The sequence below is a fragment of the Balaenoptera physalus genome (genome assembly GCF_965194825.1).
Source record: "Balaenoptera physalus genome assembly, chromosome: 2".
NCBI classification, from domain to species: Eukaryota; Metazoa; Chordata; class Mammalia; order Artiodactyla; family Balaenopteridae; genus Balaenoptera; species Balaenoptera physalus.
This window is the reverse complement of record NC_138883.1, coordinates 10889597-10905552: the sequence shown is the minus strand read 5'-3', so window position 1 is coordinate 10905552 and position 15956 is coordinate 10889597. Positions and strand designations below refer to the sequence as shown.

At 51.9% G+C, this 15956-nt stretch overlaps 1 protein-coding gene across 1 annotated transcript in view; it reads right to left on the bottom strand.

Annotated features, from left to right (window-relative positions):
- ASB2 (ankyrin repeat and SOCS box containing 2) overlaps nucleotides 1-15956 on the bottom strand; it is a 42858-nt gene that overhangs the window by 26120 nt on the left and 782 nt on the right. Inside the window, exon 2 of the mRNA XM_082449201.1 lies at nucleotides 3040-3316. Coding sequence (XP_082305327.1) covers nucleotides 3040-3245 — 206 coding nt within the window. The 5' untranslated portion in view covers nucleotides 3246-3316. The remainder of the gene's footprint in view (nucleotides 1-3039; nucleotides 3317-15956) is intronic.

Genomic DNA, 15956 nt, shown 5'->3' with positions numbered 1-15956 from the left:
AAAATGATCCTCATACATGTTCAAACTTCACCGTTTACCTTGTGGTGGGAGAGGAACAAATTGGAAAATGACTTTAAAAGGGAATATTATGTTTTCTCTGGGATGCTGAGCTGCCTTTCATTTCTAGGATCCCAAAGACCCGCTTGACCTTTACGTCCACATTTGGTCACAAGCTGATAACAATAAATTATATTTCTAGAGAATTTTATTGGATTCAAAATGCAGGGACTTCCCTGGTGGTCCAGCAGTTAAGACTCCGCACTCCCAATGCAGGGGGCCCGGGTTCGATCCCTGGTCAGGGAACTAGATCCCGCATGCCGCAACTAAGGCCCGGCACAGCCAAATAAATAAATATTTTTAAAAAATGCATTGATTTGCCTAAAAACATTCATTGAGCATCTACAATGATCCAGGCTCTTTGCCAGGTACTGAGGATACCAAAGTGAGTAATATCTGTTCCCTGTCCCCAAGGAGGTCACACAGTGTCATTGGGGACACTCTCAGGAGGCCGGGTAATGCCTTCTAGGGTGACGCAAAAGCTTGTCCACGATACAGAGGCAGCCTTGAGACGGGCACTCAGGGAGGAAGTGGGGCGAAGTTGTTCAGGCTGCAGGATGTGGGACAGCACCCACCTCATCTGATTAGCTTTTCATAAGAATACTGCAAGGTAGGCCTGGGCAAGTTTTTGGTATTGCCATTTTAGGCATAAGGCTGCTGGGGCTCAGAAAAGTCAAGTAACTTGCCTAAGGACACACAGCCAGTAGGTGACAGAAGAAGGAGCCGAACCTCCCAACCCACTTCTGTTTCCGCTCTAGTCTGCTGCCTCCTCACTCATTCACCCATTCATCCATTCACAAAGAGCTGTGAGGTGTTGCCACGGGTCAGGCCCTGTGTGCTAGACACAAGGCCTCACAGGAAGGGAGATGGCTGAGGCCCCTGACTTCAAGGAGTTCACAGGTTAATGGCAGAAATAAATACATAGAAACTGTTGTAGTCAGGGCAGTGAAAGAAACAGCCAGGAAAGTAAGAGAGCAACTTGCTTGACCTGGGAGGCTGGTCAAAGATGAGGCGGAGCTGGCCAAGTGGAGCCTCTGGGGACATATGTGATGTCCGCTTTCTAAACCTGCTGTGGGTCTACTTAGATGAACACTATGATATTTGGGGATAAAAGTGGCCAAGGACTCTATCGGGCTCCATACTTACTGTAACACCATGTCTGAGTGTGAGCACAAATCCGTGTGTCTCTTGTTTGGGGGACCCTGAATCTCTGTGGGGAGAAGTCTCTTCAAGGTGGAGGAGGGACAGGAAATAGAGAGAGGCTTTTGCAGAATCAACAGAGCTGGTCAAGTGTCTGAACTTCAGGGTGGGACAGACCTTGGTTCAGTTCCTAGCCCTGCTGGACTCGTGTTTTGTCATACGTAAAGTGGGCACAGAAACATCCACCTTGCGTGGCTTTTGTCAGGATCAAGTGAACGCCTGTGGGCTGGGCATGTGGAGGAGGAGGAGAATTTGATTAACAATCACATGAAAGGGATTTGCTTCCCTAGCAGGGCCCAACCCAGCCTCCTTTCAGAGATGAAAGGGCAGAACAGAGCCTAGGAGGTTTCAGGTCACATCAAGAGTGAGGAGATGCAGGTTGAATCCTCCTGCCCTGCATGACTGCGCCTGGATCTTGGGTGAGGGCCACATGGCCTTGGATAAGTCCTTTCCCTGCTGCGTGAGCACTTTCTTTCTCAGGATAAATGTTTACACCCCACATTGGGCCTCCACTTCCTTACCACTAGAGGAAGGAGGAGGTCAGGGCCCAGTTCTAATGTTTTCAAGTGTCTACAGGACTCCTGGAGGGGGTTCCCACGCTGGGGAGAAGGCTGCAGAGGCCCCAGGACGCACGGCTTGTGCTGCAGACCACGTTGGAGGCAACTTGCTCTTCTCTCTATCTGATCCCTCTGAGAAAGAGGAACCTGTGGTCTGACTTGGGCTGAACTGGCCAAAACAGGAACCAGGGTCTCTAGAGCATCAGCCACCATGAGTCCTTGGCTCTGGGCTTCTGTTTTTCAGATTGGGTCCCAGGATGGGATGTCCTTGTGGTCAGCTCAGTAACCTGGAGCCTTCATATTCCTTCCAGCTGCCCAAGGAGGTTGCCTGCCTTCCCCTTTAGGGAGGGGGCTCCTGAGTGATGGGCATCCCAGGCCTTTGCCCAGCCTTCCTGGCAGAAGTGGTCCAGCCTCGGAAGGGCCAAAGTCACTTGGGGAACACCCTGGTAGGTTTCATCAGGGCACAGGGCCAAGATGTACCGTCACCCACCTTCACCCGTGTCGACTGGCTCTGGACATCGGAAAAAGTCTGTTTATTGTTGCTGCTGTTATTACTATTATTGTTTGAGGTTCAGAGAGGTTAAGTGACTTGCCCAAGGTCACACAATTCAAAATTGCATGTGTGGAACTGCAGTTGTGGCCCATGTCATATTTCTACTGGTGCGACATGGTACTGCTGTAGATGGTCCTGCTAATGGGATGATGAGGTCGTGCTGAGATGGGGGAGCCAGAACAGGAGGCAGGATGGTTTTGCTGGGCAGATGTCATTGCTTCTCAGACATGTTTTGCCAGGGAGATGGCATAGAAAGGGTTGGAAGCCCTGGCCAGATTCAGAACATCAGTTCCTTTGCATCCAAACATAAAGCCAGTGGTACAAGGCCAAGCCATGGGCTCTTGAATCAGATAGCTCCAATCTCTGCACCACTGTCTGCTAGCTGTGTGACCTTGGACTAGTTACTCAGCCCTGAGCTTCAGTTTCCTCATCTGTAAAATGGGAATATAGCATACAGCCTCCTAGAAGGTCCTTAAGAGGGTAAAATGAGGCAAAGTGTGTACAGCACCCAAGGTGGTACTTGGCACCTTCAGAGCTCAGTAAGTTTAGATAACAAATGTAAATCATTACAGTGTGAAAATGCATCTTAGACACCAGGATAATTTGGTCTTGGATTAACAGTGTTTGGGATCTATGCCTGATGGACGCCCCATCTGGCCTCCCCTCGCTCACCTGGTCCATGGGTAGAAATGCGCAGGTTCGCGGTTGACACGTGTGGACACAGCGGCCTCACTGGTGGTTGGGCCCCGAGTCTTGTCAGCCAGGCTCTGCTCAATGGCCATCTGGACCAGCTCATCCTCGCTCAGGCTGCTGTACAGGTTGTACTCCTCTTGCCCAATGGCACGCTGTCTGCCCCGAGCACTGATCTCCGTGGCCATCCTCTTCCACCTCTCACCTTGGCCTCCAGAAGACACTCAGCAGGGAGGTGCAAGCATCAAATCAGAAAAGTCTGTGCGGAGATCAAAGCCACCCTGGTCACTAAGAGTTTTGCGAGGTAGCTATGTTTACACACAGGGAAGGCTGTGCTTTCTTGTGGCAATCACACAATCATTTTTCATCCATTCATTTTGTCATACGATCCACCCAACCACTCATTCATCTACACATCCATCCACCCGCTCATCTATTCATCACTCCACCAGCCTAACTATCCGTCCAACCAGCCACCCATCTGTCCAATTACTCATCATCCCACACATCCAGCTGTCCACCCACCCACTCATTTATCCATTCACCCTCCCATCTGTTCACTTAGCCATCCATCTGTCCAACCATCTAATCATCCATCCAACATCCACGCTCCTATCCATCCACTCATCTGTCTAGCCAATCATCCAACCATCCACCCGTCTCTCCATTATTCACCCTCAGATGTATCTGTCTATCCACCACCCATCCATTTATCCATCCATCCATCTATACATCTATATATTCAACCAACCATCCACTCATCCACCATTCATTTTTCCATTCCAGACAGCCTATCTATACACGTGTGCATGCATCATTCACTGAGAGATTATTTACTGAGCACCTCTTCTATGTCTACACCCTTCTAAGCACTGGTGATACAACAACAACGATCCCAAGAGACAGAATCCCTGCCCTCGAGGAGATTACACAACGGTGCCCACATTCCTTCCTTCCAATCATCCAACAACACCCTATCCACGCATTTCTCTGCCTTGTGCTAGAGTTGAGATTATTAGAGATGAATCACCTGATCTAGTTAAAACCAACTGTTAAAATCATTTGCCATGTAATTCCAAGGACTGTCTTCTTAAAAAAATTGCCTTAAGGAGAAATGGACTTTGGTTGAGTCAACTGCTTTTAGGAAAAGAAGTAAAATCAGCTGAGCCTGATTTTTGTTTTGACTGGCTGACATGCAGTGTGACTGTAGGTCAGTGATTCTGAGCCCTGACTGAAGATTAGAGTCACATGAGATCTTTTAAAAAAATATCCAAAATACCAGTGCTGTAATTCGGTTTGCTCAGCAAATATTCACCCTCCCCTTTCCCCTGGAGGCAGAATGTTGCCCCTTCCTTCCCCACTGAGATTGGGCTTGGCCATGTAACTTGCTCTGGCCAATGAATGTTAGTGGACATGATAAAGCAGCCACTTGACATGCGCGTGGGCAGTGGCACTTGCTCTTCTGCCATCGCCAGGACTCCCCCTTGGAGCCATTGCCCTTTAGCTGGGCCCCAGAGTGAACCCACCTGGGGTAGCCATAACCCAACCTGCACAGAGGACCTCTGTCCAGTGGGCCTGCAGCCTGAAGCTGAGTAGCCCAGCCTGGCCTGGCCTAGATCCGCCCATCGACCTGCAGAGCCAGAGCACGAGAATAAACGCTTGTTGGGGGTGCTTTGTCATATAGAATTCTTGTGGCTCTAGTTAACCAATACCCAAAAGACTAGGCCAGGCACTTCACAGAGAGGACATCTAAAAGGCCAACCACCAAACGTAAGGGTGCTTAACTTCCTAAGTGTTTGGGAAGAATTCAGATTAAGACCCCAATGCAATACCACTCTACACCCACCAGAATGGCTCAAGTGAAAAAGATGGGAAATGGCAAGTGTTGGAGAGGAAGTGGAGCAACCGGAATGCCCCCCATTCGTGGCAGAAGTGTCAAAATGGGATGGCATTTGCTAATGCTGAACATATACATGTCATGTGACCCCCAAATCCCACTCCAGTCTCTATGCCCAAGACAGGTGTACATATGTTCACCAGAAGACAAGTTTGAGAATAATTCATAGCAGCGTTATTCAAAATAAACCCCAATGGAAACTCCCCAAATGTCTATCAGGATCTGAATGGATTACTGCACTGTGGTATATTCACGTGATGGATAATATGCACCATTGAAATAGTCAAACTGCCACTACACACAATAACAGGAGGCATCTCACAAACCTGAGTGAGCAAAAGAAGTCAGATAATGAAGAACATACATACACGATTCAATCTGTATGAAGTTCAAGAACAGGCAAAACTAACTTCTGGTGATAGAAGTCGGGAGAGTGGTTACCTTTGGGGGTTACTAGGTGGGAGGGAACATGAGGGGGGCCAGTCACGCTGTATTTCTTGATCTAAGTGGTTACATGGTTGGTTGGTTCCCTTTGTAAGAATCCCTGGAGCCGTTCAGGTATGATCTGTACATTTCTGTACATTATACCACAGTAACACATCTACTTAAAAGAATATAAAACCGGTTCTAACAAGGATTGGTGTTTGGGCCCCGACTCGGACCCATTAAGTCAGAATCTCTGGGAACGTGGCCTGAGCATCACACTTCTTCGAAGGGCTCCACGGGTGACTGGGAACCACCACTTGGCAGGAGGACCAGCCATAAACCACAAGCCGGGGGGGGGGGGCACCCATCTGGGGTGGGGGCGGGGCGAGGGGTGGGATCTGACATGGGCTGAACCCTTGGTAGATATTCTTCTGTCTAATTCCTGTCACAGCCCTAAGAGTAACACCTGCTGCTCTGTAAGGCACTAGCAAATGAGAGTTGTTATTATCAAACAAATCTGGGTTTTCCAAACACAGCTAGAAAAGGCTGCAGCTCCGAAGGCAGCAGATGAGCAGCACAAGGGCACCTGGGGACGACGGTTCTGTGTCCTGCCTCAGCCTTCCTGGTGTCACTCCCCTCCACCTGCTTCTCCCCACCGATTCTGCCTGGTACAGGCCTTGACTTCCTCCTGCTCGGCCCCAGCAGTGGCCTTCATGCTGGTCTCCCAGCCCCACACCCCAGACCTCACCAAGTCCTTCCTCTGCCTAACAGAATAAAGCCTGCACGCCTTGCCTTAGCCTTCCACCTCTTCAAAATCTAGTCCCCACTCTCCCTTCACCCTCTTCCTCTGCATCCCTGACTTTCCAAGTAAGGCGAGGGCACACCTCTCCCCCAACCCAACCGTGGCTCCTACCCCAGTGCCCTTACTTGAGCTGTGCTGGACACATCTCCCTCCTTCCTGCATTTTAAGAACTCCTCATTCCTCAAGGCCCAGAGTAAGTGCCTCCTCTTCCAGGAAGCCTACCCAGTTTCTTCCAAGGAGCATTCTGCTGCTAGAACTTCTCCCTCCGGGCTGTGGTCAGTAGTTCATGTGTGGACTTGACCCTGGGTCGTCTTCCCAAGGCCAGTGCCTTACGAGGGGAGAATGCCTGGTTCAAGTTTACTGTGCGGGTGGCTGTCTGTCTCCACTATCGTAGGGCAGCACGGCAGACCCTCTTGATTGCCCACCCAACAGCCATTTCCCCCAATTTCTCTGATAGCAGAACCTGGCTTTGTTCAGGCAGCAGTGTGCCCTCTTCCATGGATGAAGCATGACTGTTCCAAGACAATTGGGACAATCTCACCCCCTTGGCCAGTGACTAATTTAGGGGTAGGCATGTAGCCTGGTTTTGTCCAAAGAGACATAAAGGAAATTCTGCGGGGGTCTCCCAGGAAGGACTTTCCTTTTCCTAATAAAAGAGAAAGCAGTGAAGAAAAAGACTCCTCGCCCACACCCCTGTTTTGTGCTGGAGGACTTGCTGCTTGGAGTGGTGGCAGCTATCTTGTAACCATGAGAGGGACAGTGTCACAACAGTGAGTTTGACGGAGTGAATGACAGGTCTTCTGAGTCCTTCATTATATTGTTGAGCTGCTGAACCTGTGCTGGGTCTGCCCATCCTGGCCTGCTTATTAGGTAAAGACTGAAGATCCTTATGGTTTAAGCCAATGGTAGGTGGATTTTTTGCTATATGCAGTCAAAAATCATCTTAAAGCATGGTTCTTAGCCCTGACCGAGTGTCTTGAACACATGCCAAGGCTCTAGTCCCACCCGAGACCAAGAGCTCAAAGCCTCCAGGGCTGGCGGCCAAACATTGCAATGTTCAAGGCTTCCTTGACAATTTTAGTAGGTAGCCAGTGCAGCTCCACATCAACTGTCACGTAGCTGCTCTGTGCTCCACACTAGGGGAGGGAAAAGGGGCATTCTGACCTCAAAATCACTTTGTGCCTAACGTTTGAGGTACTATTATTATTATTATTGTTACCATTATTATTATTTTGCAGCACCGACAACCTCAGTTTTGTTTATTGTGTAAAGAGCCCAAGACCGGCAATCAAGAGACTTGGGGGTTTACGTCCCAGCTCAGCCATGAGCATTTCTCTTTCTCTCTCAGGCTCTCAGTTTTTCCATCTGTTAAATGGCGGGATAGACTAGAACCTGCCCTCCATCCCTTCCATCCTGGAAGGGGGCACCGTGCAGCCAGGTGGTCCCCACCCCCAGCTGACCCAGGCCCTGCTTCCCACCCCTTCTTTGCTTCCCTGTGCCTGAGGTCCCTGCCTTGGCTTTTCCAGGGCTGGAGTTTGGCTCTACCCCCACCTGGCACAAGGCAGAGGCTCAGTTCATGTGGTGCTACCTTGACCGGAAGTGCTGATGCCCAGTGCCTGCCCAGCGTCGTGGTGCCCTCGCCTGAGGGCATCTGCTCCAGACCAGGGGCGAGGGGGAAGAGCACTGGACTAAGAGTCAGAGACCTGGCTTATAGTCTCCAAGTTGATGTAAAGTGCTGTGTGACCTCGGCCACATCCCTGTCCCTCTCTGGGCCTCAGTTTTCTCATTGCAAAAAGAGGGTTTTGGCTAGAAAGTTTCCAAGAGTTCTTCCAGTTCTAAAGCTTCTACAACTCATTGAGATGTTTGGTTAGCTCTGTGCTAGTGAACACCAAACTCTCTGTCCCTGGGGGTCCCTTATGGTCACTTCAACAGGTCCACCATATGTATGGAGCTTAGCATTGTTCATGGGGGAATAGCTAACCAAGCAGGAATGGAAAGGATCTCAGATCTGAGTGTCAGGAACCCTAGGTCTAATTTCAATTCTGCAACTTACTAGCTATGTGACCTTGGTCAAGTCACTTCCCCTCTGGGCCTCCGTTCCTTTATCAGTAAAAATGGGAATGAGACAACCCTTCACCATGTTGAAGGAGCCATATACATGTGCTGGTCAAGTGCAGGCAGCTGGGAGGGGACCCCTCCAGCCCCTCACCCTAAGGCAGCATTGGCCCTGCAGCCTGGTATGGGTAGCTCAGAGGTACACGGACAGCACCCGGCTCCAGCAAGCACCCCTTCCTTGACCAGATTCCTAGGGAGGCAAGGGCAGCCAGGTGATGGTTACCTGGAACTGCCATCTCCCGCAGCTAATTCCAGACTCCCCAGGCCCTCCCCCATGGATCAGACAGTGTCCAGAGACTTTCCCTTTTGTCACTTATTCCATGGCATCGCCCTGACAACAGCCCTAGAAAGTAAGAACATTTTTTGTTGAATTAACTTATTAATTCTTCTGCATCCTCACTCTTTTCAAAAAGACTTGATGCCCCTACGTGATTGATCCCATTTGATAGACGAGGCAATTAAGGTACAGAAAGGGGAAGGGAAAGGTTTGCATGAGGACAGGCAGCTGGAAAGTATGGATTTGGAGCCCAAGCTTCCTACCTCAAATCCAGTGCTCCTTCTGGGAATTCCAGGGACACCCATCCAAGTAAGTGACACTCACAAGGGTTCTGAGCAGGCAGGGGTAATATAGCCATCCTCACCCAACCCGGCACCTGCGCGGTGGGGACCATGGTGGGTTCCCACAGATGGGGGTTGACCTTGAAGGGACCTTGAGGGAGAAGAACTTCCCTACCCTCACTGTGGGGCCGGACATCTCTTGATTTTCTCACTGAGATCCTTAGCCTTTGAGGGGCTTTGAGTAAGTCCCCATCTTTAGAATCCTCACGTTCAAAACAGAGACTCTGGTAAGTACTGTTGTTAAGGAGGTGGTAGTAGAATTAAGAGATTCAAGCATGGACAGGCCTAGCACTGGGCCTGGCCGTTGGGAAGGAAGGGTGTGATACCAGGCTACTTCCCCATCATTGGGCCTGTGCGATTACAGGCTAGGGCTGCTGCCAGGGACACTGGCAGGTGGAACTGCTCAGCCTTAGCATGAGGGGGCAGTTAGGAAGCAGCCTATGGGGGACTTCCCTGGCGGTCCAGTGGTTGAGACTCCACGTGTCCACTGCAGGGGGCACAGGTTTGACCCCTGGTCGGGGAACTAAGTTCCTGCAGGCCACGCTGCACGGCCAAAAACTGAAAAAAAAAAAAAAGAAAAGAAGCAGCAGATGGGGTCAGCTTGGCCAGGGTCAAATCACAGCTTTGCTGGTTATTAGCTCTGTGACCTCTTAGAAGCTCAATTTCTCCACCTGTAAAATGGACCTAAAAGAGTATCTATGTCATGGCAGAGTGAGGGTAGGGGTGAGGAGGTGAGATCCTGGGTGATGCCCTGCCCCTCTCTTGCCCTCAGTTTCTCCTCATCTTCGTGCTGTCCAGCATGATTTCTGAGGCCTCAGCCTGGGGGCTAGGCTACCTTCTGGGCCTGAGTCCTGGAGAGAGGCCAGCGGTCTCAAGGGACCCTCTGGAAGGCTGATTGGGATTAAAAAATAGCCCTTTCCCAGGGAAAGCGAGAGTGTAGTGGGCCCTGCCAGTCGAGCCAGGGGCTTGCAGAGGGAGCGGTGGTCGAGAGTGGCCGATCCAAGGCCAGCTTGGAACAGGGGAGACTGGAGCCACCCCTGAGGCTCCCAGGGGCTCCTCTTTTGCTTCCTTTGTGGGGCCCCAAATGCTGGCTCCAGGGGAGCCCCCACCTCTCCCAGGGCAGTTATAAAATGGGGATAACAGTGGCTGTGATGGGGCTCCTTGAGTTAACACAGTAAAGCACTCAGAACAGTGCCTGGTCCATCCACAGCCAGTGCTCTTCTAAGTTGGGCCTCGGTTTTTACATCTGTGAAATGGGCATAGAAACATGGACCCCCCTGCAGGACTGGAGTGAGGACTAAATAATAACATTTGAAAAGTGGTCCTTCTTCTCACCAGTTCCTTCCCCTCTCTGCAAATCCAGGCTCCCTGACAGCCAGGGTCTGCCTGGGAGCTGCGGTGGGGTCTCTGTAGTCGTTTGGGGGCCTGTGGTGGGAAGAGTGGCTTCCTGGATGTTTTATCAGAAACTGGGCGTGGGAGGTGTGGCTGGGAGGGTTGGGGGCAGGAAAGTGACTGGTGGTCATCCTCCAGGGCATCAAGCTCCCCCTCAGCCGGGGACTTGAGTCAGGAGTGAGAGCCCAGACAAGCGGCTTCCTGTCCTCCACTCATCTGCCTTCCCTTCCCTTCCCGGCCTCATCCCCTGGCTAGTCATCCTTCCAGACGCAGTTCATGCAGCTCCTCCACCAGGAAGTCTCCCTGATCTGACGGCTGAGGCATCCAGAGCTGCCTCCAAGGGCACCCCTGACGTTCTAGTGCTCTGACTGCCCACTGTGGGCCTGGCTCGCTAGAGAGTCTGGAAACTTCCACAGAGCAAGCCTGTATCACATTTGTGCCATAACCCCAGGACATACCCAAGGCCAGGTACACAGTAGGTACTTAATAAATGTTGGATGAGCAGGTGAATGAATGATTAGGTCAAACCTTGGAAGCACAGCTATTATGAGAAGACACTGCGTGGTAGAGGGCGTGACCACAGGTGTCTGACTGCCTGAGTTCAAACCCCGCTCTGCCACCAGCTGGCCGTGTGATAGGGAGCAGGTTACTCTACCCCCCCTCCTCGTTTTGCCCCTCTGTAAAATGGAGATAATAATAGCATCTGGCCTACACAGGTGCTGTCAGACAAAACGAGGTAACATATAGAAATGTGGGACAGGGCACTCGGCATGTGCCCTGTGGCCCAGTAAAATCTGCTAACATTAGTCCATGGCTCCCAGGATGCTGCAGTTCTCTGCTCTGACCCATTCCTGCTGAGATGCTGTCACCTGGAACTCGTTCCCAGTTGGCAGTTTCCATGCAAACTGTTTTCCCCTGACAGCTGTGGTCAGGAGGGTCGGCTGTGGCTGTCGGCCCCCAGGCTGTCCCGGGCAGCCCCGAGGGACGCTGCAGAGACCCGCTGGGTGGCCCCAGGGGTCAGTAATGGGGTCAGAGCTTGGGAAGGAGGGAGATCTCCATGATCTCCCTAAACCCAGCCTGGGTGCAGGATGGCTTCTCCCCACCACTTCCAAATCCACTGCTCCCCAGGTCCCCTCCCTCTGCCGCCTCCCTTCCTGCTGACATGACCTGCTGTCCTAGGAACTTCAGAAGGACCCACAGCCCAACCCACTCCTCCCCATCCTGGGTTTGAAGTCATGTATGAGGTGACCACCTACAAATGACAATAGTGGGTTTCTGGTGAACACTTAGTTCCTGGATCAGGGCCACACATAGTAAGGGCGGGATGAGTATATCAGGCAGGGTCCACTTGGATGTTTTAGGTGTGAGTGTGGACTGTGCAATTCAGCTCTTATGCAAAGCACTATGGTTCAGACACTGCAACAAGCACTGGGAGAACCACAGCCCTAATGCCTCCCTTTGCAGCTCATTTACACTCTCACGTATGTTGTTAGCTTGAGCTGCGTGATAGATTTGTGATGAGGGTACTGTTCCCATTCTACAGATGAGGAAACTGAGGCACAGCAGGAAGAAACTGATGAGGAAGAGACCAGAGGCTACATCTTCTGACTTCACACCTAGTCCTCATCCTATGTAACCCACAGCCTCCAGTTTTTTTTAAGTTTTGAGTAAAGGCCTGGGTTAAACTAAATTAATTATCTATTTATCTATCTATCTATCTATCTATCATCTATCTATCTATCTATCATCTATCTATCTATCTATCCATTTCAGGGCCTCACATCACATGACCTTAGCCCAAGGCAGTCCTAAACACCTGCTGCTTGGCGAGCCTGGGGCCATATGAGGAAGTGAGGAACTGACCTGGGCTGTTCCTTGGCCCCCAGGGTCCTCAACCCCACTCCTTGCAATGCCCAGTATGTTTACGTCAAAGCTTATCTTTCTGATCTGCTGTTCCCCCAGGATCCAGAGGGGTCCTAGGAAATCTGGGGAAACACTTCCAGCTGGAGAGCTCGTGATTGTAAAACATTAAAGCATTCTCTCCCCTTCCTGGGTCCTATGGCTTTAAAACCTAAACTGTAAAAAACGCTGGTGCTCACACTACTATATATAAAATAGATAAACAACAAGGATCTTCTGTATAGCACAGGGGACTATATTCAATATCTTGTAATAACCTATGATGCAAAAGAATCTGAAAAAGAACATATATATATATATGACTGAATCACTTTGCTGTACACCTGAAAAAAATAGCCCTTTCCCAGGGAAAGCGAGAGTGTAGTGTGCCCGGCCAGTCAAGCCAGGGGCCTGTGGAGGGAGCGGTGGTCGAGATCCAAGGCCCGCTTGGAACAGGGGAGACTGGCTCCACCCCTGAGGCTTCCAGGAGCTCCTCTTTTGCCTCCTTTGCGGGGCCCCAAACGCTGGCTCCAGTATATCAACTACACTTCAATAAAATTTTGAAAAATAAAAATAAAAAGGCTGGTGCTGTGGGTCCCTGCACTGTTTCCTGGCCAATTTCATGTATTGCACCATTTGACTTCTCAAAACCTCCGGAGTCAGGGGAGGATTCTTCCCATTGCCCAGATGAGGAGACTGAGGCCCAGATTGTAAGTGGCAGAGAGCCTGCCTGCCCCTCTTTTCATCGGACCTCCTGACACCGAATATTTAGGGCAGTGGCCAGCGGTTAGTTACTCTGGAAGTCTCTGCTCTGGCTAAGGGGCGAGCCGGCCTTGCGGGGAGGTAGAGTGGAATCCAGGCCACCATCATTGGCCCCCAGAAGGGCCCAGGTCAAAGCCCCAGGGTGGGCCTTTGTAACAGGCAGTGCTGACAAGCCTTTGGCTGGTGGTGTCCAGGGCCTGGCAGCTAATGGGATTTGAGCCTTTTGTCCAGACTCTAAGGCTCCAAAGCCCCTCCAAGCTCTGCTAATCCAAGAAACTTTGATGCTGGTTACACACCGCCGGCTTCTCTCGGGAGTTAGGACTTTAGGTTTCCGAAGCTGGGCCAGGGTTGTTGGAGGTTACCGAGGGGATCTGACCACAGCTGACCCCATAGCCCAGGAGGGAAAGCTGAGCCCCAGGGACGGGGCATGACAGGCCCAAATTACCCAGGTAGGAGGTGACGGCCAGGGATCTGAACCTGTCCAAAGCTGCTTCCGCTCCCACGTCACCACACCCCCGGACCCTCTGTGCCCACTGTAGGTTTTGGAGACCAAAACCCCATCTGAAATGAGCTGAGCGCCCCTTGCTAACCTGAATCAGGATGAACCACTCACAAGTGGTCGAGGACCCTGATGACAAGTTTTAGAAGATTATTTACTTATCGCTGTACATTGAGGAAGCTACCCCAAAACAGGAGGACAGAAAGAGGGTGAGAGGGAGAGAGGGAAGAAGAACGAACAAGAGGAAAAAGTCCTCTTTCCTGTTTTTGGTAGAAAATATTCCATTTTCCGAGGAGAAGCATAAACTCCACACAGGCCCAAAGGCCCACACTCTGAAGCGGTGCCATGAGCACCAGCTAAGAAAAGCATCAGTGAATGCCAAGTTTTATCTCTGTGGGCCCCATGCTATTGAGTCCCCAGGCTCGTGGGTTACCGTCAGTTCAGCCTCCCAAGTGGAGGACACGTCTCTCACCCCCGGGCCCTGCAGGGGCTGGAGGTGACCCCTAGCTATTCTGACCCTGGCACAGCTAGGCGCCTTCCCAAGCTCCTCCTGGTCCATCTCCCTGCCTTTTCCTGCTGCAGCCAGCCTGGCTGGCTTGGCACCTACAGGTCTGGACGCAGGACTCCAGGGCCCTGCCCCAGTCTCTGTCCAGGGCTCAGCGAATGCCTTGTTTTGCCATCTGTGCCAGCACCCTGGGCTGGGGTGAGGAGGGGCCGGCTCACCGGTCTGGGGCTGAGCCTCTGACAGCTGCAGCGCCACCCCTCTGCAGCCCACGTATGGCCTTGCCTAGCCCTATTCTGGGTACCTGGAGGACAGGGACTCTCCCTCATCTTGGCCCCTGGGTGGCAGAAGGTTCTGGAAGCTCTCACTCCAGGCTTCAGAGGGGGAAGTCTCAGGAGGGGCAGGGGTGCCCTCCCAGAGCCCCCCTCCTCACCCAACCTAACCACACGCAGGACTGGCTGAAAATTGTTTTATTTGTGATCACACCAAAATCAGCTAGGATTGTTCTCCTTTCTGTTTTTGTTGGTCTGCTTTTTGCTCTCCTGCCTTTATTTAAATCTTTTTCTTCTCTCTCTCTACTTCTCCTCTCTTTTTCCACCCCTCTCTTCTGTGTGCTTTTCTTTAAAAAATTCAGGCAGATTAGGAATCACCTGACTTTTACCTTACCACCATCTCCCCAAAACGTTTCCCTCGACCGCGAAGCTCTTAACGACTTCACTGATACTCCCAGGCATTAATGAGTCCAGAAGAAGGTGCTGAGGATGAGAAGTAAAGATATAAACAAGTCCTGCGACAGCCGCCCACTCCAGGCAGCCTGACCCTCTACAGCTCAGCAGTGGAAGGACAGTGGGTGGGTCCAGAGATATTTTTGCGCCTCCTTTGGGAAGACTCTCTTGGATCCAGCCTGTCCACAATATACGGCACCTTATGATGCTTCGAAGGTGCCAGGACGTGTCTGTTTACCTCAGTGCCAGTCCCCTGGGAGGCTGCAGAGACCACGGCTTAGACTGTGGGCACTGGAGGCCCATCGGCCAAGAGGCCAGGATTTGAGTTCCAGCTCCAACTCCTCCTAGCTGTCCGGCTTTAGGCGAGACCCTTAACCTCTCGGGACATCAGTTTCCACATCCGGGAAATGGGAGTAACCATCACCTTTAACTTATGCCCATGAGAAGAGTCATTGAGAGCAACCACCGCAAGCCTGGCTCACGGTAAACGCTCAATGAACACTCACAGATATTGATTACTCTTATTAATTGTAAGGTCACCAGGGGTGGATCACACGGGGTCCCCACCCCGAGGAGGAGGAGGAGGGCATCATGGGCTGGCCTGTTTGTGCAAGAATGGATGATGCAAACAAGAAGGGTGCCAGGTGGAGGCAGCTGCCAGTCCCTGGAGGAGGCTGTGCTGTAAACAGACCTGCCACCAGCTGTCGGGACCCGTCCAACTGTTCCAGAAGTGACTGGAGCATCTGCCCCTGGCTGCCTCACTGCGCTCTGCCCCAGGCCTCCGACAGCAGAGATCAGGGCCTACGGCTGGTGGGCTGGCCCCTCAGGATCTGCCTGGGCCTCTGTGAACTCCCTCAGCCCCTATCTCACACATAAGCTCTTCCATCCTGGGCAGGGGGCTTGGCCTCTGCCCTGACTCAGGTCTTCATCGCTTACCTAAGGGTCACTGCCTCCCTGCCTCCTCATTCCAGGCCATCCCCCCGGCTTCCTGAGGAGATGCCTGAAGTCAGATTCCGCCCACGCCTCCTCTGCTCAAAAATGATCAGAAAATGTTCCATCTTCCTGCCTCGCCTGGTGGGACCTGCATCCCCCATCCCCACCCCCAGCTCCCCCTCCCAGCATCACCCCCGCTTCTCACCTCCTGACCCTTTGCTATAGCCACACTGCGCTTCCCACCATCAGCCCAGACCCACCCCGGCTTGTCTGCCTTTGCCCGAGCTGCCCCTCCACCTGGAGGTCCCTCTCCCACCCACCCTCCACCC